The sequence below is a fragment of the Nesoenas mayeri genome (genome assembly GCF_963082525.1).
Source record: "Nesoenas mayeri genome assembly, chromosome: 10".
Classification (NCBI taxonomy): domain Eukaryota; kingdom Metazoa; phylum Chordata; class Aves; order Columbiformes; family Columbidae; genus Nesoenas; species Nesoenas mayeri.
Genome location: NC_137560.1, coordinates 21,886,068 through 21,909,754, shown reverse-complemented (window position 1 = coordinate 21,909,754; position 23,687 = coordinate 21,886,068). Strand labels below are relative to the sequence as shown.

Below are 23,687 nucleotides of genomic sequence, written 5' to 3'. Positions count from 1 at the left end.
TCAGCATTAATAAGAGCAAGAATTGGGATAGCGCTGCGAGTGAGAGGTAACAGCAGTGTGAGGGACGTTCCTGCAGCAGCGCTCCCGCATGATGTGATCCCATGGACATCAGGGCCACCTTAGGGATGGGGTCAGGAAAGCCTCGGCAAGCCTGATTCGGAGCTGGTTTGCTCACAGAACAGCACAACTGTTCCTCGGTGACCGTCACCGAAGTGGGCGGGTGTGCTTACCCAAATTGTGCTCTTTCTGCTTCCTCCGATGGAGCCCACCACACTAGAGCAGAAGTTAAACTGCTCTTCTGCAGAGACATGGGAAAGAATGATGCTCGTTGCTTGCATTGCCTTTGACCGGAGGCTTACAATGGGCTGTGGGCATTTTTACTTATTTCTTTTTCCAAATAAGGGCTCCTGGTCTTCAGGATAAGTGAATATTGCTGGGAAATAAAATCTTCCACAGGCACTACTGGAAATAATTGCAGGTATGGACAGATTAGCATTTTCATGTGTGCAAGTGTCTCTGTGCTGTTTAGCCTGGAGAACAGGAGACTGAGGGGAGATCTTATTGGTCTCTACACTACCTGAAGGAGGTTGTAGCATGGAGGGGGTTGATCTCTTCTCCCAAGTAACACATGGTAGGGTGAGAGGAAACGGCCTCAAATTGCACTAGGGAAGGTTCAGACTGGAAATTAGGAAACATTTCTTCCCAGGAAGGGCTGTCGGGCACTGGAACAGGCTGCAGTGGTGGAGTCACCATCCCTGGAGGGTTGAACAGACCTGGAGATGAGGTTCTCAGGGACGTGGGTTAGTGCCAGGGGTGGGGTAATAATTGGATTTGATGATCCTGGGGTTCTCTTCCAACCAAAATGATTCTCTGATTCTATGATTAATGCCCCCACTGCAGGAGGAACCTCACACAGAACTGGGATTTGCTTGCCCACGACGTTGCCCTACCTGAACCACCCCAGCAGCCATGCTCTGAGCAGCTGGGCTGCTCCCAATGTGCTCATCCTTAGATGCTCTTCTTGGCTAGAAAAGAAAACATAGTGCTAACTGGGTACCTGTGTTAGTGCATCCTCTTCTAGGCTTTTTCTAAAGTGATGAAAGTTGTTCTCCTAGGAGTGTTTCCCACACACAAGTGTCATTGGGAGGTGGAAAGTGCTGTGACAGTTCACAGACTGGGGTGGTGACTGCGAGGGCAGGAGGACAGTCTGCACCCGGCTGTCAGGTTGAGTTCCCCTCTCTCTGTATGTGTTTCCCCTGAGTAAAACCCCACTCTTCAACAGTCAGAAGAATGCTTTCTTTTAACATTTTTACTAACCATTCCAATCTGAAGACTCTGAGCCCATTCGTTTTTGTCAGATCAGGACTGCTGCGGGGGCATTTGCCACTGATAGTTCATTAGGATTGTCAAGCAAAGAAGAAGGGAATTCTTCAGAGCTTCAGATTAAACTTTGCAAGTACATTCCATATGGGAAAATTAGCCCTTTTGTTCTTCAGAATATCTCAACTTGTCTTTCAGTCTTTTATGATGATTCATTTAGAGTGGAGAGAAAGCTGTGAAGGGGTGATTAATCTGTCCCACCATGATACATGTGTTTGGACATAAATCTTTGTGCATGTACCTCTGAAAAACACTAGATTGAAGGCTCATGACAAAGCAAAAACAATGGGAATGTAAGGGGACACTTAAATGATTCTTTGACCCTTGCTCCATGTTAAGTGTCCTGTGCACCTGAGAGCTCTATCTGGAATTCATCCATTCTCCCCTTTTAACCCAGGGGAAAATTGAGTCGTAAACACGGTTGCAACATCAAAGGCAGGCAGCAATGTGTCCTGTGTGGTGTGTGGGCAGAGATGGAACCTGAGGGGATACACCAGAGACCAGTCATCCTCACCTGCCCCAACGCTCACACTCTCTCTTTTGAGCATCCTCCATAGGTTCCTCTTAGCAAGGGGATCCCAGAAGAGATGGCTCTTTGACCTGGTTACCAGAGCACTGCCGCTGCCGTTTTAGTCCTGTTTTGACTCTGTATTCAGCACAGTCCCAAGCCAGCCTAGCTCATCCTAGCCTTCCCTTCTCCAGATGTTGAATGACGGCAGCAGTTAGGCTTATCTGCCTTCCAGGGCAGTGGTGAGGAATGCTCAGCATGCGTGGGGCACGCAGGAGGTGAAACCACAGCGCGTAATTACCGGGTGAGAGTTCAGATACTGCAGTACACCACGGAATTCCTTAGGCAGTGAGAAAACTCTGGAAACCTGGAGCAAAGTCGTCCTATAAAACAAATAGTTACTGAGTAAACTTACTTCTGCCACCCTTTTCTAACTCTTGTTTCGGTTCTGGGGATTCTCAGGTAAAGTGTGGCTACGGCTTCTCCCAACACAGACGTGAATTCTGAGCTTGAAGACCAAAAAGCAAGATTAAGCTGAGATGAGCCTGCCCACCACTGACGAGCTCCAGCCAAAGTGACACCAGTTGCTTCTTCTCACCTCCAGCTCTTCTGGGGTGATGACTGGTCTTGCAGCACTTGCTGAGGAAAACAAGTCATTTAGTTTGAACCTATTTGAAATTATAGGCCAAATGATTCATACAGCTAAACTGCAAATTTCCCCATGCATTGGACAAGCCCTTGAGCACACCCTTTCAACCGGGCAGTGTTATTTTCTCTTGCTTTCTCCCGGATTGCTGCATGGAGTTGGACTCTGTTGCTGGTCTCGAGATAGCATCTCCCAGAGGGGCCACAGCTCGCGTAGGAAAACGTGGTCTGGATACACCTCCTACAACACAATGATGCTTAAATGTGCCTATAACTATATCAGAATACAGTGTAGCCCAAAGGGAGTATCCTGTGGCACAACAGGCAATTGTAAGTACTTCGAGATGGGTTTTATTAAACGCAGGCGTGCGCGCTGTTGTTGTCATTTTTGAGAAGCTCATTACAGGCTTCTGCAGCCCAGTCTTGCTCTGGGGAAGTCACCTCAGCAGAGATTCTGTCACTTTAGCGCTCACCCTTCCCTCACACTGGGATCACACAGTCCCGGAGCTCTGCCTGCACCACATGGCGGCTTCCAGGGTAGTAAGCTGTGTTTCTGTTTGAGGAGAGCAGCTACACAACAGCAAGAAATCACTGGGTGAATCACGAAAGCAAATAACCTACAGTGTCTCATGCTCTAGAGGAAGCCACAAGCTGGGACTTGGCAATGCAAGTGCGGCTTTTATTTTGTTGTCAGATGAAACAACGCTGTTGAGCCAGGAAGCAGCTAGACCACAGCAAACTAAAAATAAAGAGACAGTAAGGCTGCCCGTGGCTGATGTATCTGACAGAGCACACAGGAGCTGCAGTGGAGGGGTTTGCTTAAAATGTTTGGGTTAGGAAAGGGCCAGGGGATACTCAGAGGTGTTTTCTCTCCTCCCCACTCAGAGGATGAGACTTTCTTTGTTTCATTGACTTCCCAAGGATGATAATGGAGCAATGCTACTATAAAAGTGGCAAAACCATAGTCCTGCACCTCTCTTTTAGGCAAAGAGGGGTCGGAACTTGTGGGGACTGGATACACCTTTAGCACAGACACATAGAAGCAAGAGCATCTGAAATAAGACGTAGTTTCATCTAATGTGAGCTGTGAAAACATGACAAACCAAACCTGGGCTGATTGTAGCAATCTATTAGTTTATCTAACAGTTTGTGGGGTTTTTTTTTGTAGTCAGATTTAATTGTGGTATGATCAGTGATATAAAACAGGCAGGTAAGTGCTGTGCTGTAACCCAGAGCTGGATGCAGGCATTGTTTGGCTGGGGGAGGGAGGCAGCACAGATGCGCCTTCATCACTGCTCTGTCTGTGGATATCACTACATGACCGTGTTGATCTGCAGTAAAGATTGCAAAAGTATGGTTAGTTCCTCAGTTCCCCCAATTGCTCTGCTCCCTCCACCTGCTCAGCCATTTCCCCACTGCTTTAGATCCACCCTATGACAACAGATCATTGGATAAACAACAGTATGCCATCCAGTTGAACAGGATCTTTGGTTCAGGTCCTGGCTCAGCTGAGCTTGCTCCTGATGCAGCAAAGGTGGAGAGCTGAGCTCCAGCGATGCGGAGCTGGGACACCCTGATCTCCAGCCTTGCCCCATCCACCTTCTGGCACGAGCCATCCTCTTCCCTTACTCCAGCAGGTGATGAGAAGAAGGTCCTACGGAGCCAGTTCCTGCAGCTTTGCTGCAAGCCCACTTAGTGGGGGAATCCCTTTTGGGGCACGCCAGGGTCTCAGGAGCTGCCTTTTTCCTCTGAAAAGAAGTGGGCTGTGCAATCTGCCCTAGTTCTCCTAATTATTCCCTACGTACTAATGAGCAGAGGGAGAAATGTCAGTGGGTCATTCCATGAGATAGTACATCTCCTCGGCAGCTGCTTCTTGAACAAAGCTTTGCTGTTGGCCTTCACACAAGGAGGCGTGAGGCTGTAACAACGGGCCCCAGTGAGAGGGGACGCAGCGGCAGAGGGAACAGAGTGCTCTCTTGTGAGCACAATGACTTTGGGCATGGAGCTGTTGGCACTGGCCACCTTCCAGACCGTGCTCCTCAACCTGTCACTGTTAACTGTTAACAGACAGCAGGACAGAGGAGAGACGTGGCATTCGTTTGGGAAAGTTAAAGGGCTTCCTTCTTTCCATGAAGGTTGGGTCTTTCTGGCTTCCCTTCCATGATTCTGCCTCTCAAATGAGAGATGCCCTTCATCATGAAGAGGAGCGGGCCACTAAATTTGTGTGGGGTGCCGAGAACGTTGGGACTAAGTGACGGAAATTTTGTACAAGTGGTCCTGATAATCAGGAATAAAACATCCTTTATCTGAACACTTTGGTGACTAAAGGAAACTAAAGAGGAAACAGCCTTGACTGAACTGAGCTCATTTTGTTTTACAACCTGTTGTTTTATTGTCTCAAAGATCTGTGCAATTGTCCTGTGTACTCAGTCTTTACACATATAAATCAATCCCCACGTCAAGGGTCAAGTTCTGAATGCAGAGCTGCCGAGAGGAATCCAGGACAAGTCTGTCACCATGTGAGAAAGCAGGTTCAGGCTTGTAACTTTTAACTGCTATTTCCTATTAGTGGAAGATAATTGGCAACCTCATGTAATGTTTTCAACAGCTTACTTGCTCTCCTGTAACCAGCTTTGCTTGCTGTAGGAGTCCGTCTGCGTGCAAGATGGTTGGGAGTGGAAGGACAAGGACCAGATGGTTATTAAAGAACTAAGGCTGAGAGAACAGATCATTTCATGTTGATAGTTACGTCCATTATCTGGGGCTACTGGACAGACATCAAACTTGCTTCGAACTTTGTTCCAGGGGTCGTTTCCTTTACTAACATCCATAGCAGAACATTAGTTCATATCAGCAAGGACTTTGGCCTCAAGAAGTGTCAGAGGAATCTCTATTCTTCAAGGGAAAAAGTAAGGAATAGACGTTGCGTTTACTATCAGTGAACCTTTTATCATTAATGGTGTGGATGGTGGGATGGAGAGTGTTTTCAGCAAGTTTACAGAGGTGCCAAGTAGTGGAAAGTGAGCATATGCTGGTATGCCGCTATTCACAGGGACCCTGACAGGCAGAAGAACAGACTGGCAGGGACTTCAGGACATTTTTACAAAGGCGCTTGTGAAGTTCTGCATCTGGGGTGCAGTGACCCCATTCAGCGTAAAAGGGCAGGCACTGAATGAACAGAAAGCAGCTTTGCAGAGAAGGACCTGGGGATCCTTGCAGACAAGTGGAACATTGGTCAACAGTGTGACCTTGTGGTGAAGGAGGCCACCACATAGGGAGCTGTATTGGAAAGATTATAGCCAGCGACTCAAGAGTAGTGATTATTCTCTTCCATTCAGCATTTGTGAGACCGCGTCTGAAGCACCGGCTCCAATTTGCTCCCCAGTAAAAGGAAAACATTGACGTACTGGAGCAAGGCCAGACGAGGGCTGTCAAAACAATTGGTACTAGAGAATGAGATGTACAAGGAGAGGCTGATAAAACTGGGTTTATTTAGCCCTGGCAGAGGAGGTTAAGAGGGGATCTTATTGCAGTCTACAAGTCCTTAGTTGGAGGGTTTGGAGACAGCAGAACCAGGCTCTTCTTGGAGGTGGATGGTGATGGGGTGAGAGGGAACTGACACAAGTCACAGCATAAGAAATACCAATTAGGTACAAGGAAAAATGCTTTCACCATGAAGACAGTCAAATTCTGGAGCAAGACCCAGAGAGGTGGGGAAATCTCTAGCCTTGGAGTCATTTAAAACTCAACTCAACAAGGCCCCGAACAACCTGATTGAATGGGAAACACTTTGAGTAGGGGTTTGAGATAGATAATCTCCATATGTCCCTTCAATCATCCTTTTTGAATTAATGGGCATCCTAGCAGCTCGCATTTGGGATGTTGCTTCCAAAATTAAAGCACAGAAGGTTTTGCAATGGGCGAAGGAATGACCCCCGTAAAAGCAGCTTTTAATGGTATCTACAAGTAGGAACAGCTTCATCTTCAGGGAGATGCTTTTTGATGTCTTTGCACAATAAGAATAAGGAAGCGTGTTTATTTTCACCTTTACAGGGACAATTTTTCCATAGCAACAGCATTTCATTAATGTGACTAGCTTTCCTATTGTTTATTTGTCAGATGTCTCTAATTTGGAGGAGGTTGTTTCAGAAGCTAATTACTGATGATTCCTCACCTATAAATGAATCTGCACACAGATGTGGAGTTTGTCATCCTGTTGAGTTACAAATGACTGTTCCAATGTCGTTTGTAAAGTACAGAAGAAAATCTCTTTTGTGTGTATAACTGACTCCTATTGGATTAAGACGTAGTCTGGTTTCCTTCAGTCCATGTTTAGATAGACAACAGGAGTCAAAGGAGCACAGTTCATCTCAGGTTGGTGCCTAGATCAGCACTAACCTGGAGGAACAGCCTTATTAAGGAGTGTGGTATTCAAAGAGAGCTCTGATTTGCACCAAGCAAAGCACAAGCAGCTTTACCAAGAGAAGTAAAATGTATAACCAGTCCATAAATGGCCTAAAACCACCATTCTATCTTTATTTTTTAATGCAGTTTGTGCCCTACCTGTGTTGGAAACTATTGAATAAAATTGCTCTTGCTGAACCGAACAGCTACAGTATCAGGGGGAATTATTCACTAAAGCAAGCAAAACTTTTCAAAACTTCGAGTAATTTGTTTTCCTTATATGTAGTGATCTGAAGTCACAGAAAGGGTCAGTTAAGCTGCACGCATGTGTGTGTTTTGATCAAAACTCTGGCAGTCTCATTATGGTTTGTGCCAGAAGTTGCTATTAACAGATTCCTTGGGCCTGTCCCAGGCGAACCCACTGCACGGTGTTTGTTAGCACGGTGTAAATGAACCGATAAGGGGTCGAAGCCAACAACGGGGCCCTCACAAGTGAGGAGTCAGTGGATGTCCCTCCATGGCCCAGGCTCTTCAAGCAGCTGGAGTTAGACTTGCCAGAATAATGATGCAGAAGCAGCCCATATACTGCTTTTTATACTTTGGACTTCTAATGTTGAGCGTTTGATTGTTTATTTGCTCGTTCATACAGTGTGGCGTGTTGCTATAGAGCCCGGATGCCCATTTCAAAGCATTATGGAGCATTTGCTCCATAAATAAGCGTCCGTGTTGATTTTCCTGGGAGCAGCTCTGTTTGTTACAGACCACGAGTCCTTTTAAGGGGCTGTCTCACAAGTCCTGCAACTAAGGGACATCTCATTAAAGGGGCAACTAAGGGACATCTTTTCTTATTAAAAAACGACGCAGAGACTTTTTTAAAAAACAAACTGTTCTCTAGCAGTAACTGCAAACACGACATTGAATATTGCAGCAACAAATCTCAGAAGCAAAATAGATAACGAATGAAGGGGAAAACTCATCCTTTTTTGATTCATATATTCAAATCCTTCCGTTTTTAATTAGTCTGAGTGTTGCAGAGAAACATATTTTGTTACAGTGTCTGGCGTTTTAAGTTAGTCATGTTCCTCCTAGTGTACATTCATTTTGAATGTGAAACGGGACATTTCTGTGTTTATTAAAACATATTCTTATTAGGCGCACAGACAGGAAGACACTCCCTGGGTTATCTCATCCTTTGTTCCTGCAAATAGCATCCCTGAGTCTCTTTCACAAACGGTCAAAGCTCGGTTTTAAACCGAGTTTAGTTGCTGGCAAATGCGGTTCCAGCCGAGCAGTCTGTTCCAGGCTGGTGCTCCTCTGAGAAGCTTCTCACATTTTATCCCAGCGTATTTCTGCCCGCTTTAGGGCTATATATTCCACTGCCAATATCTTTCTGTTCTCCATCCACTAGTTACCCACAACGTCTTAGTGAAGAGCGTTTCGCTTTTGGTGCGGCACGTTGTCTGCGGGTCCTGGCAGAGCGTTAACACTCATTGATGTCTCTCACTTCTGTAAAACCACATTTAAAACCACATTTATAATGTGTTTCATACGTGGTTTGGGGGTTTATTTCTTAATTGCTAGAGCTCTGTGTCTCTACACACAGAATACGTGGTTGCACCCTCTGAATGCAGTAGCTGAATGTCAGTGGGGCTGGGATTTGACTCAGGGCTTTTAGGGCTGTTTTTCCTGCTTTTGTAAGAAGCTAACATGTCTTGGACTATTATTTTAGAGAAGAAAAAATCATTTTAGCTGAGAAAGAGGTGTACAGGGAACTATGAAATTCATGGCTGGTGATTTGGGAAAATGATTTCAGAATTTTTAAAAATTAATCTCCATCATTGAAAGCCTCTGGCAGCGTGAGCCTCTTGGTTTCTGAGCCCCTTAGCAAAGTAAAGCAGAACACCTGCTTAGCCTCTGGTTCACTCTCCAACCCAGATGAGATTTTCTAGCGTCGCCATAACATTCCTTGAGCATCTTCCTTACTTATAAAAAGAAAACGAGGGTTGCGAAAGATCTGACCCAACCTCTGGCGGTCTGGAAGGAGTCTCATCGGAGGGTGCGTGCAGCCTTCTGTGCAGTCTGACGGTCAGGGAGCCACTCGCAGTGGAGGTGTTTCGCTTTTGTGATGCTCTAAGGCATCGAATGACAACTCACTGACCCATTTCTGTAAGCGGCAGCCAGTCCTCAGATGATGGTGTTCGCTTGGCTTGTGCCAGCTGTGGCCAAATTTTAGTGAACTGAAGTAGGAAAGCTTTTTTGGCTTGGTATTCTGAAGACTTTCCTGGTCTGTGATGTTTCAATAGGGCAGCAGTTTTAGTAGCCATGGATTATCTTTTGCAGGTAGTCCTTCCCATTAACCGTTTCATCGATCCTGTATAATTCAGGTCAGGATGGGGCTCATTATGCATCACAGTACGAGACTATACAAGAAGGTGTTTGGAAACCCACACGTGGCTCTGCCACAGGTTTGTTGTGGATCTCAGGAAGAACACCTTACTACATCTCAGGTTACTCGTGGCAAAACCCAAATGTGATACCAACCCACTTGCAGAGAGCTTGCAGACAAAAAGCCCTGAGCTCAAAGAGTGCAAAGCTATTGCTGTGAATGGCTCTTCACAGGCCAAGAGGAAGATTTAGGCAGCAGAGAGAGCGGTTTAGAATAAAATCTGTCACAAGTATTTAAAGGGATGAGGCAGAAAAATATGAAATATTTAATTGCAACTGTATAGCATTTTCTTATGTCCAAATGTGAAGTGTTTGCTTTTGAAACTGCTAAAGGATGAGGTTGTGGATGCAGAACAATCATATGTCAGATAATTACATGCAGGTTGACTTGTTTGGTAGATACATGTCCTTTAACTGAATTTGTAACCAGGAATGCACCTGGAAACGTGCCCGCTTCACAAACAATGCACAGAATTTACTCTGTACCAGCTAAGCCTGTGCTTTTCTCCACCCTGCATCAGTATTGCCCCATGAGTGTGAATAACCTGTTTTAACCACATCGTGGGATTTCCTGGGGTGTTAAAACCGCTGTCCTATGGCACTCCGGGGTTAATTTCTCTGCAGATTCAGTTCCTGGGGAAAGCTGTTATACCCACAGCATCTCTAATGCTGGGATTTATTCAGGGCTTGGCAATACTCTCCAATTTGAGAATCCTTGTTTAGCTTCAAAAATAAATCTGAATTTTAAAATAAAAGTGCTGAATTGTAGATTGTACAAAGATTAATGCTCTCAGCATCGTCCCTTAAAATTGACATTCTCCACACTGCATTTATTTTCTGGTTCTGAATTTAGGGAAGACAAAGCGTGCAGGGGGAGCCTGGCAGGTTGTTTGCTAAGGAGGAGCCAGCCTGACCTGTAGTGATGCCAAGTTCATGCTCAGGCTGGGGGAAGGGACAGAAACCAGGAGGCTCTTCTGAACCTGCACTGCCTGATACAACCTGTCATTTTTATTACACCCCCATGCCTCTTCATGAACCTCGCACCTACCCTGCCCACATTTTGAAGAGAGCTGCGAGTACACCCTCGCTGACTGATTGCAAAGTGGCTTTTGCAGCCCAAAAGCAAACACAGGTCTGTAACCTTCAGCTCGGCGCTTGGACCTGCGCGCTGTTTACCGAAGGGCAGAGCTGCCAGCTAGAATTCATTGTCTACTGTCAATCAGCCACGGTTTGAAATGAGTAATTGCGCACAGAAGGCAATAACCTGCCTGTTTGATCCTGACTTGTTTGGTAAATATATCCATAGCGAGGACTGCAGAATTGCAGGGAGAAGAGTTGCGGAGAAAAGGGTATCAAGCGCTGAAAAGCAGCTGGAACAATAACACTGAAATCAATCTCTACCAAGAAAGGACAGCAGCTTTTGCTGCAAGATGAATTTAGCAGAGCTATTTTCTGCTGTGCTGCTTTCCCCGTGACTTTCCCCGTGCACCATCTAAATACCACCCAGCCAGGAGCCAACTGGCCGCCCTGGGACTCTGCTCTGGCACCCTGGGCAGGATTGCTTCATCAGAAGGGGTTTTATCTTAATTATGTTGTTCCTGGTAAGGTCTGGTAGGGCTTGAGTGAGCTATATCTCTATGGGAATGTACCCTGTTAAAAAACAAACAAAAAAACCCCACCAGGAAGCCTACCCTTATTTCAAATAATCCACCTGCTGATCGCCATTGAGTTTGTGCAAAGTGAGTATAAAAAGCTGTCGGCTCGCTAAGAGTGCTATTTCCTTCATGCCTTGTCAGAAACGGGGACAAATCCAGACTAATGAAGGTAGCACTGCCATGTGGCAATGGGAAGGAGCAAAGGAAAAAGAGAAACTCTGTTGAAGTCTGTGGGAAAGCTCCTTTCGGACAGGTTGACTGAGAACTGCAAGTGCAGCCCATGGGGAGAGCTGACCCTCAACACAGGAGTTTGGGAGCTCTGGGTTGCAGATGACCCTAGTTGGTACAACACCTTGCCAATGCCTTAGAAGATGATTCCCACTTTTCCGCAGCATTATTATTATTCAATTGCTGAAAAAATTATGTAACCAGAAAATCTGTGCCAAGATTGCTTTGGAATAGGGGAATGCTGTACTTTGCCGCCAAGAATCTCACAGACTAAACAGAACCCACCAGGGGCCCTCACTCTATATGGGAACTTGTGTTTATTTTAACATGTAAATAAATTGGGTGAAAAATAGCTCTTCTTTTCTTTTTGGTATTGATGTGGTTTCCCAATGGGTGGTCTGTATGGAGGGGAAGCTTTTGAAGACAGCTTGAAAGGAGGTTGTGCCTGTCCCTCAAGACATTAGTCACCAGCATGGAGGGACTTACTACATGATCCAGCTTTCATCTTCATTCCTTCTTGCTGCCTAATCCACTGTTAGCAGGGAAGAATTAGGACTGTCTTTCCCGAGATGAATCGATTCAATTGTTTTCTCAAGGATCAAAATATTCAAGGCACACATGCGGATTTTGCAGTGCTGGCTTGGTGATGCTGGGATGTGCTGGGCAAGGCTCCGTGCTCGGAGATCAAGAGGTGGGTCATTAACTTGCAGCGCTCTTTGGGGAGGAACAATCAGGAGGGTTGTGCAAACTCTCTGGCAGGGCAAGTGAAACCATCTTTAAGCAAATAGAAGAGTGAGAAATGAATGGCCTTTGTTAAGGGGAAAAAAAAATGGACATGTTTTCTAGTTAAACAAGCTGTCATTTAGGACTTAATCGCGTGTGCGTGTTGGGGAGCCAACTCACATGCCAGCCGTGCTTTGGAATAAATGGGCAGGGAAGGGGAGTGTGCAGTTCCACTCCAGTGCTGGCTTTTCCACTCAAAACCCTGACGTTTTGAATTGGTACCCCAGCTGTTTTAAAGCTGGAACTTGGATTGGAAAGTTAATGCAAGTGGACTTCCATCCATGTTTTCATCTGGGAAAAAATGAAGTTTCTACCCTTTTTAAAAATCTATTGTACTAAAACAAGATGAGAAAATTATAGGGAGATTGTCCTTGGCTGCTTTCCTCTTCCAGTGTGAAACTTTAGCTACCATTAGTTATATCTTAAGTTATACATGGAGAACAGAAAGGAGGCCCTTCTCTTTCTTTAAAATCAGCTACATATAGGTCAAGCGAACTGGTGAGACCCTGGATTAACTCCAGCAATGCCCATGCGTTGTTTTCTGCGATATCTGAGCGCTGATACTGGTTCTGTGTCATGACACAATAAGTCTTTGAAGCCCAGCTCTGATGTTAAATAAAGTCACCCCAACTAAACGTCAGGAAATTATCTGCTCCTCCTGAAAGGGCAAAATCTCAGTGGAACACTGCAAGAATAACAGTTAAAATTTATTGTAGGACCTTAAATAAGATCACTTAGTGCCAGGTTATAAGACTCCTTAGAGGCACCATAAGTCGTGCCTCACTGATTGTATGTCTTACATTTATGTTGTGATTCTCATCCCATGGGAAGAAAGATTGGACGGGAAGCATTTCCCCCATCACCAAAAGAAACTTTTGGAGAGGAACTCAACAGCTGCTCAACCATCAACGCCAGCTTTGTGCAGCATTTACAAACCATTGATCTCAGCAGCCTGGCGGAGAAGGGCATTCCCTTCAGCTATATGTTTGCTTTAATGTTCTTGAGGGCTGGCTTGGGAGGTGGCGTTGCAGAAGGGGCTGAGGAGAAAAGTGGGATATTGTTGTGTATGAGATTTGTGGAGAAGGAACTGGGCTCCATATTCCTCTTTCATGGGCCTTCGCATCCACCAGCCATGCTGCAGCAGCATCCCGATTTCGTGATAGAACAACAATGCTCCCCTGTCCCATCACTATATGATGTCCCAGGCAACACTTGTGTTTCTAGTCTGGCCACGGTGACTGCTGTTTGTAAATGCAGCCTATGAAGAGCTCATTATTTTGCAACACAAACACTCAGATGGGTTTTTTCAGCATGTTTTCAAAAGCAGCATGGTGTTCCAGGAAGACTTCTAAGGAACTGTAATTCAGAGCCAAATTCAGCCACAGCATAAGAAACGGGCAAGTCTTCCAAAGCCAAAAGAACCGTGTTTGTATCCATTAGAGATGAATTGGCTCTTAACATTGACAGAAACAGTTTGCCTTGTCGGACAGAATTAACGGCTGCTCTGATATGTACCAGGTCATTTTGTTTGTCATCTCTGGAGCACAGAAAAGATTTTAAGCGGCTTCAGCAAGATGACTGGTTCTCTGCTCCCCAGCAATAAGGCACAAATAATTTTAGTATAGAAAATTGCCTGTTTCTTTTTTATTTTTTCTTTCTCCCTAACCAAGACAACAAACAATATAACTCTGTGTGTGCTCTGTTCTAAAAATACCTCAGCTTTGCAAATGTGTCTCTGATGTAGGAGGGGAAGGCTTTCAGTTTGCTGCACTCTTTGTGTGAGGCAAGTGAATAAAAACTATCCAGCAGATGCTGAAAGGAAAATGGATTTCCTAACCCAGAGAAGGAATAGGGAAGCTGATGGATTAGTGTGCTCAGGACAAAACTCCCTTGTGGTAGGAGAATCCACCTGTAATTCTTAGGTACTTGCTCCATACATAAAACACCAAGGATGGAGAGATTCTTCTCTTGGGTACTGTATCTAATGGTTTTATAATGTGAAGGAACACCCAGTGTACTCACTGTATCCATACCAATGGTGTGAAAGAAGGGATGCTGAGGACTATCCAGATGGAGAATGAAGGACAAAAGTTGATAAGGATAAGCATTTGTTGAGCTATATTGCAGATCCTTGAAGAACATCAAGATGGAACCAGTGGTGAGGGTGAACTCTCTCCTTTCAGTTCTTCTTGCTTCCCATCTGACGCAGAAGTAATCTTCCTGGAAAAGCCTTACACCTTAGGCTCCTCTCAAAAATGGACGGTGTCAAGCTTGCCAATACTGCAGAGCAGGTTTACTCTGCGCTTTGCCCCGTAGTCCTGTCTGCTGGTGGTCCAGATCCCAGGCTCAGCTGGAGCATCCCACAGCTCCCTTCCCGCCTAAGCGCTGCCTTTTCTTTGGTGAAGACCAGAGCAGGGGGATAGGATGGTGCCCAGCTAAGGATGGGCCAGAAGGACACTGGAAAGCTCTACCTCTGAGGCTGAGCTACAAAATACACTGCAGCACAGCAGCTGAGAGACGTGGCAACTCAATTGGAGTCAAGGTAGCGTGGCAGATCCTAGGAGAGCTCACCCTGCTTCTCAGGTAGCTCAGGTGTCTGTCCTGCCTTTGCTCTCCATCTGCATGCAAAGCGATGAGTACGTGCGTTAGCAAATGCCCTCCACTTGGTTGGAGAATGGAAAAAGATAGGGGAAGAAAACAACTGAGCAGGCTCACTTGCTGTGTTGAGCACATTCTCAGGGCAAGGAAGCGTCTTTGTTGAGGAGGAATCTGCAGGATGCGCTCGGAGGTGCTTCCTCTGGGCATTTGCGACTGGAACATTTGCTTTACGTGTTACTGACAACACAGGCACAGCCTGTTGACTTTTCCAGATGTTGATTGTCCTGCTTTGAAGCTTCTTCCTGTTGTTTGAGTTGTTTGTGTGTCTGAATGGTGGAGTAGATGTACTGCTTGTTAAACAAATAATTAAACATCGGGAGCTTTGAAATCCAGTATGTTTAATTAATGAGCTTTGCTCACTTGGTGAAAAGGATGTGGACTTGATTCATTACAAAACAAGTATATTTTTTTCCAATAGTGAACTGTTATGACAATTTGAAGTGTTTACTAGTTCATTACTTTTTTTTCATTAAACGTTAAAAAAAACACCCAGGCAGAAAATCAAGGCTTCACACAACATTTGCTATGTAAACCCATTATTAGTGTCGTCTTGTGTATTGTCTCACCCACATTCTCCATCTATGTGCTTTCTCCCATCTCCTCCTCTGCAAAACTGTGCTGCCGTACAGCCTGGGATTAGAGTTAATTATTACTCTTATATCTCGCAGTACCTTGGACCAAGGTCTCTGGTGATGCCCTGCAGTGCTGTACAAGTGCAGAAAAGAAAAGCCAAAACAGTTCTCGCTCAGATGGGCTTCAATAGATCTCATAAATACAGGCATCTGCTGTAATGCCATATGACATAATTAACTGCTGCACCAGAACTAAAACACTCCTGAAAACTGTATCTGCTTCATTTATGCTTTACGTTTTACTTTCAATCCCAATGCGTGTCATATGGGGCAGAGAGGAAGGCGGAGGGGGACAAGGGTCGCTGTGTCCCAGTCTACGGGGGTTGGATATTAAAATAAACCACTGAAGCGGTCCCTTCCTGTAGCAGTGGGGTTGCAGGGCGGGTTGGGGGCCACCGCAGCGAGGTCCCCACCTGAGCAAGCTGCCGTGAGCTCAGGAACATTGCGGGAGAGCAATCAGGTTGGCACGTTTGCACCTTGTGCGCTAGAAGATCCATCTGAATTTCTGTCACCGGCATCTCCCTCCTGCGGGCTGGAGACCCAGCATTGCTCCTCCGCATGGGCCACCTGCAGAGCAAAAGCATCTGTGAGATCTTTTAATTATCCTTTTTTAAATTTCCCTAATCCAGACAGTTTAGCAGCAGGGAGGACTTATTATACTATTTGCGTGTCTCTCTCCAGCAGTATCTCCTGCTGGGGGATGAGGGCAAAAATCCTCCCTGTTCTTGGCTGTCCCACTTCAAAAAACTCGGAGTTACGTATCTAGCGAGGAAAACAAACACACAGTGTGATGGATCCCAAGGCAGGAGTCAAGCCCTGCATTCCTCCTGATTGTTTCTACCATCGGTTGGTTAGGGAGAGCATTTCACCCCACAGATGCCTGTGATGGTGTCCTCATTGCAATAAAAATGGATCCAAACCATCCCCTTTGCCCCAGAGTTGGAAACCTCAAACTATGTGAAAAGTCAAGCTCCAGATTCTGCCTGGAGAGTTACTGCTCCCCAGGCAGATTTCTCATGTCTTTTCTCTCTGTTTTATGGCTTTTCCATAATAAATAGGGAGCAAAGGCTGAAAAAACAACATAGCCCATAATTTGTGCTCTCCCATGACTGTAGGCTTGAAGGAGCACCACTGAAATTGGTGAATTTACAGCAGCATAGCTGAAGTCAGCATCTGACTCTGCATTTTCCCCATCGCCCCATCTTCCGTAGCAAAACGTTCCTGCAGAAGCTCTAAGGAGCGACTCAGCCCACACCTGAGCGTGCAGGGTCGGGCTGTGCTTGGCCAGGAGGGTTTGGCACTGGAAAAGATAAGGAAATAAGTATAGTGTGTGGCTTATATAAAAGTTGGTGTTTCTTCAGGCAGCTCCCATTTGGCCTTTACTGGAAGGAAGGGAGTGTCGACTCACACTGTGCTTCTTATTTACATTTTTTCTCAGCATATCTCCAATCTGGCCAGGATGGAACTTTTTTGAGGCATGTGAGGCAATGTCTCTGCCGTCTGAGCGAGGAACAGTAGTTTGGTAGTTAAAAGCAGGGTCAAAAGGTGGGTTAAGTGATGAATAAAAAGCCCCAAACACTGCAGAAATCCAACAAGATGCTTGTCACAGCTATTACTATTAAACAGGTATCACTTGGCTGCCACAGTCATAACTCTGTTATGAGCAGTATCATTGTTACATGGTAGGATTATCCCCACACTGGGGACCAAGGAGGTTTTCCAGACTTGCCTCTGTCTCATCTGAAAAGAGAAAAAAATATGTTGGAATGCAGGGCTCTGCTAAGAGAAAATGTTGCTCTCTCTGGACTATTCAACTCATATTAACTTGCTAAATTAGAAGTTTAAAGAAGAGGCAGGTAATGCATATGAGGTCCACAAAAAGAGCGGACTGGACCTGTATAAAAGTTGGGAAAATCTCGCTTTCCATCTGTAGTAAAAATCAGTTTAAAGTTAATAGATCCACTAGCTACACACATGGCTTCACCTCCGTACATTATTGCAAATTGTATTTTAATTGGCTCTCCTATTTGTTTCTGGTCGCTGATCCATGGAGGATGCTTTGCTGTATCATATTTTGGCAGAAATTTGAGTGTGTGCATGGAAAGCAGAGCCGGTAATGTGTTATTTATAACTGACCAGCATGACACATACGGGTTTATCTGGCAGACAGGGCTGATCACAGGGTTCATTGCCAAGAGGCCCAGCTCCAGAGGGCACCTGGCAGGACAGAAGAAAAGCAAGTTTGGGGTTCAGTTGTTCTTAGATGGAGTGTATTTAGTCCAGCTTTCTATTAGAAGTTCTGCCTAATTTGGAGGGTGATTTTTTGGATGGCTTGCAAGAAAATTAAGTTTAGACATACTGATTTCTTCTGGTATGACTATTGCCAGCAGATCTAATTGAAAAGCTTTTACCTTTCAGGCTGGGTAGGCAATGCTGTGCTTTGCTGATCACTAGAGGGGGTACCATCCAGCTTGAAAACAATTATCAGGCACTTCACATCCTTTGACAAGTCCCTTTGTGCCTTTAAGTGTGCCTAAGTGCCCACTGGAGAAGGCCTAGGGAGGCACACAGGAGGAGGGAGGTGCTATTTGAGACTCCCTATATGGATCCCATATGGATGGGACGTGTTTTCCACTTCACAGTTTTCCTTAACAACCTACATGGAACAGAAGCAAGCAAGGAGACTGTTTTTAAGGAAGACTCCTATTTGTGGTATATAACAGCATGTATGTGTGGTCCAGTAAACATGTAAACTTCTTTCCCAAGGTAGTATCGATTTCAAGCCTTTGCAAGCTCAGAATTGCCTGTGTCTGTGTTTGTGGCGATGCCGGCTCCACTTCTGCCAGGGATGCCGCTGTTCCCATAGCAACTCATCATCTCCCGCTTTAGTCTTTCTCTTCTCTTTGAGCAGACAAGATAATTCCCAGATACAGAAGGAGCTAACAGCGGCCAGGTGCAGTACAGTTTGCATTAATGCTTGTTCAGGAGGGCTGTTCCACTTGATCATTTCCCACCCCAGGCTGGTGCAACCACCATCACTTGGTGTCCTCTGCTGAGAGTGCTTCACATCGTGACCGGGGAGGTTTTCAGCCCACCCAGTACTCCAGGGTAGTGTGAGAAAAGGCAGCACTCTGCAAAGCCCATGCACACCCAGGCACTGGAAAAGGCTGAGTCCATGGCTCATTAGGTTTATAGTGACCGTATCTAGTCTTCAGAATGTTTGTTTCTTGCCAAGACTATGCAGCAGTTAGCTCAGTACAGCAGCTATGATCCCTGGGGAAAAACTGATTTCCAGGGATGAAGTGACCTGCCATCCCTACAGCAAGGCAAGACAGCCCTTCTGCCCTCCTTACCCTGATGGTGAAGGCTGCAAGAGATTACATCAGTACTCTCAGTTTTGTAGAGCGGGTAGAAACACAAGAGAGTATAGAACTTTTTTAACCAGTAAGGCACTTCTAAAATTGTTCTGTGCGGCTTCCTTTGCAGTTTTGCAGCACTCTTTCTGTTGAGAGATGACTGCAGGAGGAGCTCAAGTTAGGAGCATAACAGTCTAACAGGCATGCTTCTGCTAAAGCCTTTCTGGATTGCAACCGCCGCTTCAAATGACTGAGATGCACACTCTCCTTTTCCCCTACAGTTGGCCATGGCCAGAGCGAGGGTGATCGCATGGTTGTCTCCGATTTCCACGTCTTCGTCAGGGACAGTTTGCAGCACATCGATCTCATGAAGAAGGAGCACCCTGGGCTGCCCGTTCTCATTCTGGGGCACTCCATGGTAAGCACCAGCCCCTGCCCTCCCAACAGCACCCGGGACACGTGCCGTCCATCGTGTGGATGGTTGGAAATAGCCCACAGCAGGAAAGAAGAAGAATAAGCTACAAGCAACCTTCCCTTCTACTTAATTGACTGACTGAGTTGCCAGCATGCCTTACCCCATGAGACCTGTCTTGAGTATAGTCAATCTTTAACTTTTTCACCCGGATCATGGTCCCAATTAGTGCCGTTTGCAACAATGGGCCTATTTTTTTTTTTTTAATAGGATTGTTCATTCATACCGAGTACGTGATAAGTTCCACCACATCCCTGCAGCATTGGGCTTCTCCTTTTATTTTATCCAGTAACCAGGATGTTAAGCCCTCCAAAGCATTGTGAGCAGCTCAGGGGATGAAACACGAAAATACCCTGTAGCCTCATTCTGTTAAACAACCTAACAAGAAAATGTACCAGGGATTAGGGCTGCAAAAACAAAGGCACTGATTTGGTGGACAGATCTGAAGTCTGATTCTGACAGCACAGGCCAAATCCCTTTATTCAAGCTAGCAATATTCCCACTGATGCCATTGATCTGCTCTCCCTGCATTCCCAGTGGAGACAAAAAAACGAATAAGTGCTTTGGGATTCAGGCCATGCTCAGATAAACAAGTGTCCTTGCATAAGAAGGCATGGCGTGCTCCGGAGGGCTCGCTGCACTCCAAAGCCGCCCTAACAAGGAGCTGATTTCCCAGCGACGCCTTTGAGATGCTTCTCGCTGCTGCTCCGTTTAACAAGCCCCTGGTTCTCCGGCAGCATGGAAGTTCACCAAATATTCCCCTTGGCAACTAATCCCCTGCAAACTTTCCCCAGTGAGACAGCCGGGTCCCTTCTGTCCCCTCCCGCCATCGGCCCCTGTCCCCGCGCAGAAGGGCCCGGCCTGGCTGGTGTCCAGCTCTGAACCGCGGGCTGGGTGTTCGCTGCCAGGCCTCGGGCACAGCGCTGCTGGGGACACTGTGGAGGAGAATATTTTAACTTCCAGTAATTAGTGAAGATGTTGGCGTGCCGGGTGGCCATGTTGCGTTGCCCAGGTTACCAGTGCCACGAGCAGGGAGCCAGCCTGGCTTCACAGCATCGTCCCCATGCAGCACCAGGCTGACAGAGCCTTGACACATTTTCCAAGTCCCACCTGAACTACCACCACTTCAAACATTTTCTTCTTAGTCTTTTTTACAGGGGAGGACACAAGGCGTCCCGGGGAGTTGATGGACATTGCGTGGAATTGAGTTCAGTGTGATGTGAGGGGTTTATGGCATGAAAGCAGAAACCAAACCTCTTCTCCCTCACAAAAATCAGCCACTTCTGGTGCCCTTATTCCCCCAGCCTTCCTCACTGACCACACTGCACTCCCCTGGGGCAGAAGTGATTTCCTTGTTTGGACTAAAACCCTTCCAGTAACAGGATTGCTTTATGAACGAGATGTTGACACCTGTATTAGATGTTGACGCCTGTGGTCTGTTATTTTGCATTGCAGGGGGGAGCCATCTCCATTCTGACAGCCAGTGAGAGACCCAGTGAGTTTTCAGGCATGCTGTTAATCTCTCCTTTAGTGGTAGCCAGCCCAGAAGTCGCCACTCCCATCAAGGTAAGAGCAAACCCGCGTTGTACCAAAGTCACCTCGCTCTTCCACTGAAGGAAACTCATTAAGACCTCTAGACATAAAATGCAAAACCCTGCTGAGATCCGTGCCACCTGGATGCCAAGCAAGACCTTCCTACGTGCCTCCCCCGCCGTCCCACCTGCTTCTCAGAGGGGAGGTGAATCCTGAACTCATCCAGAAGAAGTTATTTAAGTGAGAGTTGGAGAATGATGCTGCCTCGGGGAGGGGTAGCAGACTGTGCTTTCTTCACCGCACCCTGCGGCACCCACACCGCACCGTCCTTCCCCTTCCTCTCCCGCAGTTTTCCTCCTGACTCACACAGAGTCTGGTAGAGTTGCAACACAGACTGCTGGCTAAGTCAGGCCAGGGTTATTTTTGGTGTTTGGGGGATGACCGATTTCTAAACAAAACTGGGGCTCATCAGTCCCAGGAATCCTTCGTGAGCCTCGAAGGTTTCCAGCGACAGCTTTACTGCCCCTGCAGCATCCCATTTGGCCTGGTACTGAGGCTGGCTGTTGTCCAGACCATCTCCCTCGGTTTGCATTTAGGCTTCACCCCTCCTTCCACTTGCATTGCCCTTCCAGAGCTATTTCTGATCCAAATTTGCACTGCCTGCTCTGCCCTTCCCCAGGGAAGCTCTGCAAAGCAACTGACCCTCAGCTCTCCCCTCCTCTTTGAATGCTCAAAAGAATAAACAACAACCTTAGAAGAAGCTGGAAGCAAATAGAAGGACCAGCAAAGCCAGCAGGGATGACGGAGCATCTCATTGCCACAGGACCTGTTCCTTTATCCTTTCTCCCTAGACTCTTCTCCTAGGGCTAGCTTCTTGTTTTAATCTGCTTCTAAGCTATTTCTCCTGGCTTTTTTTCTTCTAAGAGAAAGGAAACAGATTGCCTCAGCTTTCAGTTTAATCCTGTTGCGCCTTCTGTAGCCAAAGCCATCTCCTGACCCCCCAAATTGTTAAAAGCACCAAAGGGTGGTTTTTAATCACCTCCCTCTTCCACTGAAGGAAACAAGTTACCTTTTGCCTTAAAATGCAAAACCCTGCTGGGATCTGCGCCACTCGGATGCCAGACAATATTTTCCTTCTAAATGCCTCCTCCACAGAGGGGAAAGGAATCCTAAAGTCATCCAGCCCAGGAAAACTTATTTAAATAGGAGTCAGAGCACCAAAGGGGACTTTCAGGAGGCTGGCAGCTGATTCTTCACAGGTGAGACTATACCTGATGGAGCATAATGATCCCATGAGCACTAATGCCCCTGTTTTTAATTACTTTGAAAAAAGAATAAATAATAAGAAAGAAAATAGCATAGGGTCTGACTCTGAGAGACACAGTTTGCCTTCTGCTTCAAGTCAACTCCAGGACAATATGGAAACGTTTCCCTTCTTCTAGAGCTATACCTTTTGCTAGATGCTAAACCCTTTCTGAAATAAGGACTCACTGGTTCTATGGATACTATTGTTACTGTAGTCTGGTTTCTTGCAGATCCGTACCAGGTTGTAACTTTACTTCAGGAAATCCCAGTCTCTAACTGAAGTATTTTGGAGGTGTTTATACAATGTCTTTCCTAGAGAGTCTCTTGCATGTAGTAATACAAGTGCACCGTGAGTTTCTTTCTCTTTCAAATCTATTGTTACATCTCAAACTGATAAAAAATTAATTATTCCTGAAATATCTCTGTCAGATTTAGTTGAAATCACTCCTGGAGTTGAAAAGGTATTTGCAAAGAGGAAGGAGTGAAAACAGACAGAGAATTCCCTCATAAGCCACGTTTTCCCATAAAGCTGAGCTGAAAACACTTCTGTGGGTTATTTTTTTTTCCTCTAAGAGCCAAGAAAAGCCCCATTTCATTGGTGTTTGTGCCTCTGAGGCACAAAGGCTTTGGTTTTCCCTTGAAACTGGTGCGACTCCTCGGCCCTGGGCCATTTCCCAAGGACTTGTTGCATTCATCCCTTTGCTGGGGAAGTTTCCAGCTGAGCAAGAATCTACCTTGGCCTGAACAAAGCAACAATAAGCGGGGGCCAGATCACACACTGGGTCCTTCAGTCAGGGTTACAAATACCTTCCCTCGCTGCCCAGCCAGCCCTGCGAGCGGAACCACAATTTCATCAATGCCCTATAAATCCTGTGTCCTGATAACAGCATCAACCTACTTGTTGCAAATGCAGTGAAGGGGGAGGGATGTTGCTACCTTCCCCCTTTTCCTCTCAACTAAACCGGGCAAAATTTGGCTCTGAATCTTCAACATTTCAAAGGTTGCAAAGAGACGGGAGTCACATATGCTGGCAAAGAGCAGAATAAGGGTAAAATAGAATCTCCCACGTTTCTGCTGTTGAATGCTTTGAAATCGGGTGGGCAGCACAATACCTTAGGAAATACTCCCTAATAATTAATCCTATGCTAACCCTCAGCCTATTCATTAAAGATTAAGTATTATACACAATATTCTCTCTGGTTTTTATGTTTTGGATTTGGCCTCTTACTGACCTGTTGCTTTCCAACCCAACTGGACATCATGTTATTCTCATGTGAGAGGAAGATTCAAATTTATGCTCCTTCTGCAAAATCACTATTGCAGATCCTTGGGAATATAAATATTCACAGATGTACCAAGCAGACAAAACCGCAACATCTTCCAAAACACACCGTCTTTGACTCTTTTATGTGTCATCTTGGTCCTAAATATCCGTGGCCTTAATATCAATATATTGATCTTGTGGCCAACGCTCTAAATAGATCTTGAGAGACCATCAGCTAATCTCTCACGCCAAGACATTTCCTCTTGAATAAGCAATCATTAGGCATAAGAACTCACCCTAGCTCTTAAATCAGGCTCCAATTTTAGAGCAGCCTAATCGCCTGAGGTTGTCATGATAATTTTTGGAGACAGACACTTCCAGACTATTGTTCGGACGTTAGAGGCATTCTGGGGGTGTTT

At 45.9% G+C, this 23,687-nt stretch overlaps 1 protein-coding gene across 1 annotated transcript in view; it reads left to right on the top strand.

The window, feature by feature from the left end:
* The window catches only part of MGLL (monoglyceride lipase), a gene marked incomplete at its 3' end in the record, with an annotated part of 53,864 nt that overhangs the window by 22,710 nt on the left and 7,467 nt on the right, over positions 1–23,687 (top strand). Inside the window, exons 4-5 of the mRNA XM_080350189.1 lie at positions 18,976–19,112; positions 20,622–20,732. Coding sequence (XP_080206315.1) covers positions 18,976–19,112; positions 20,622–20,732 — 248 coding nt within the window. The remainder of the gene's footprint in view (positions 1–18,975; positions 19,113–20,621; positions 20,733–23,687) is intronic.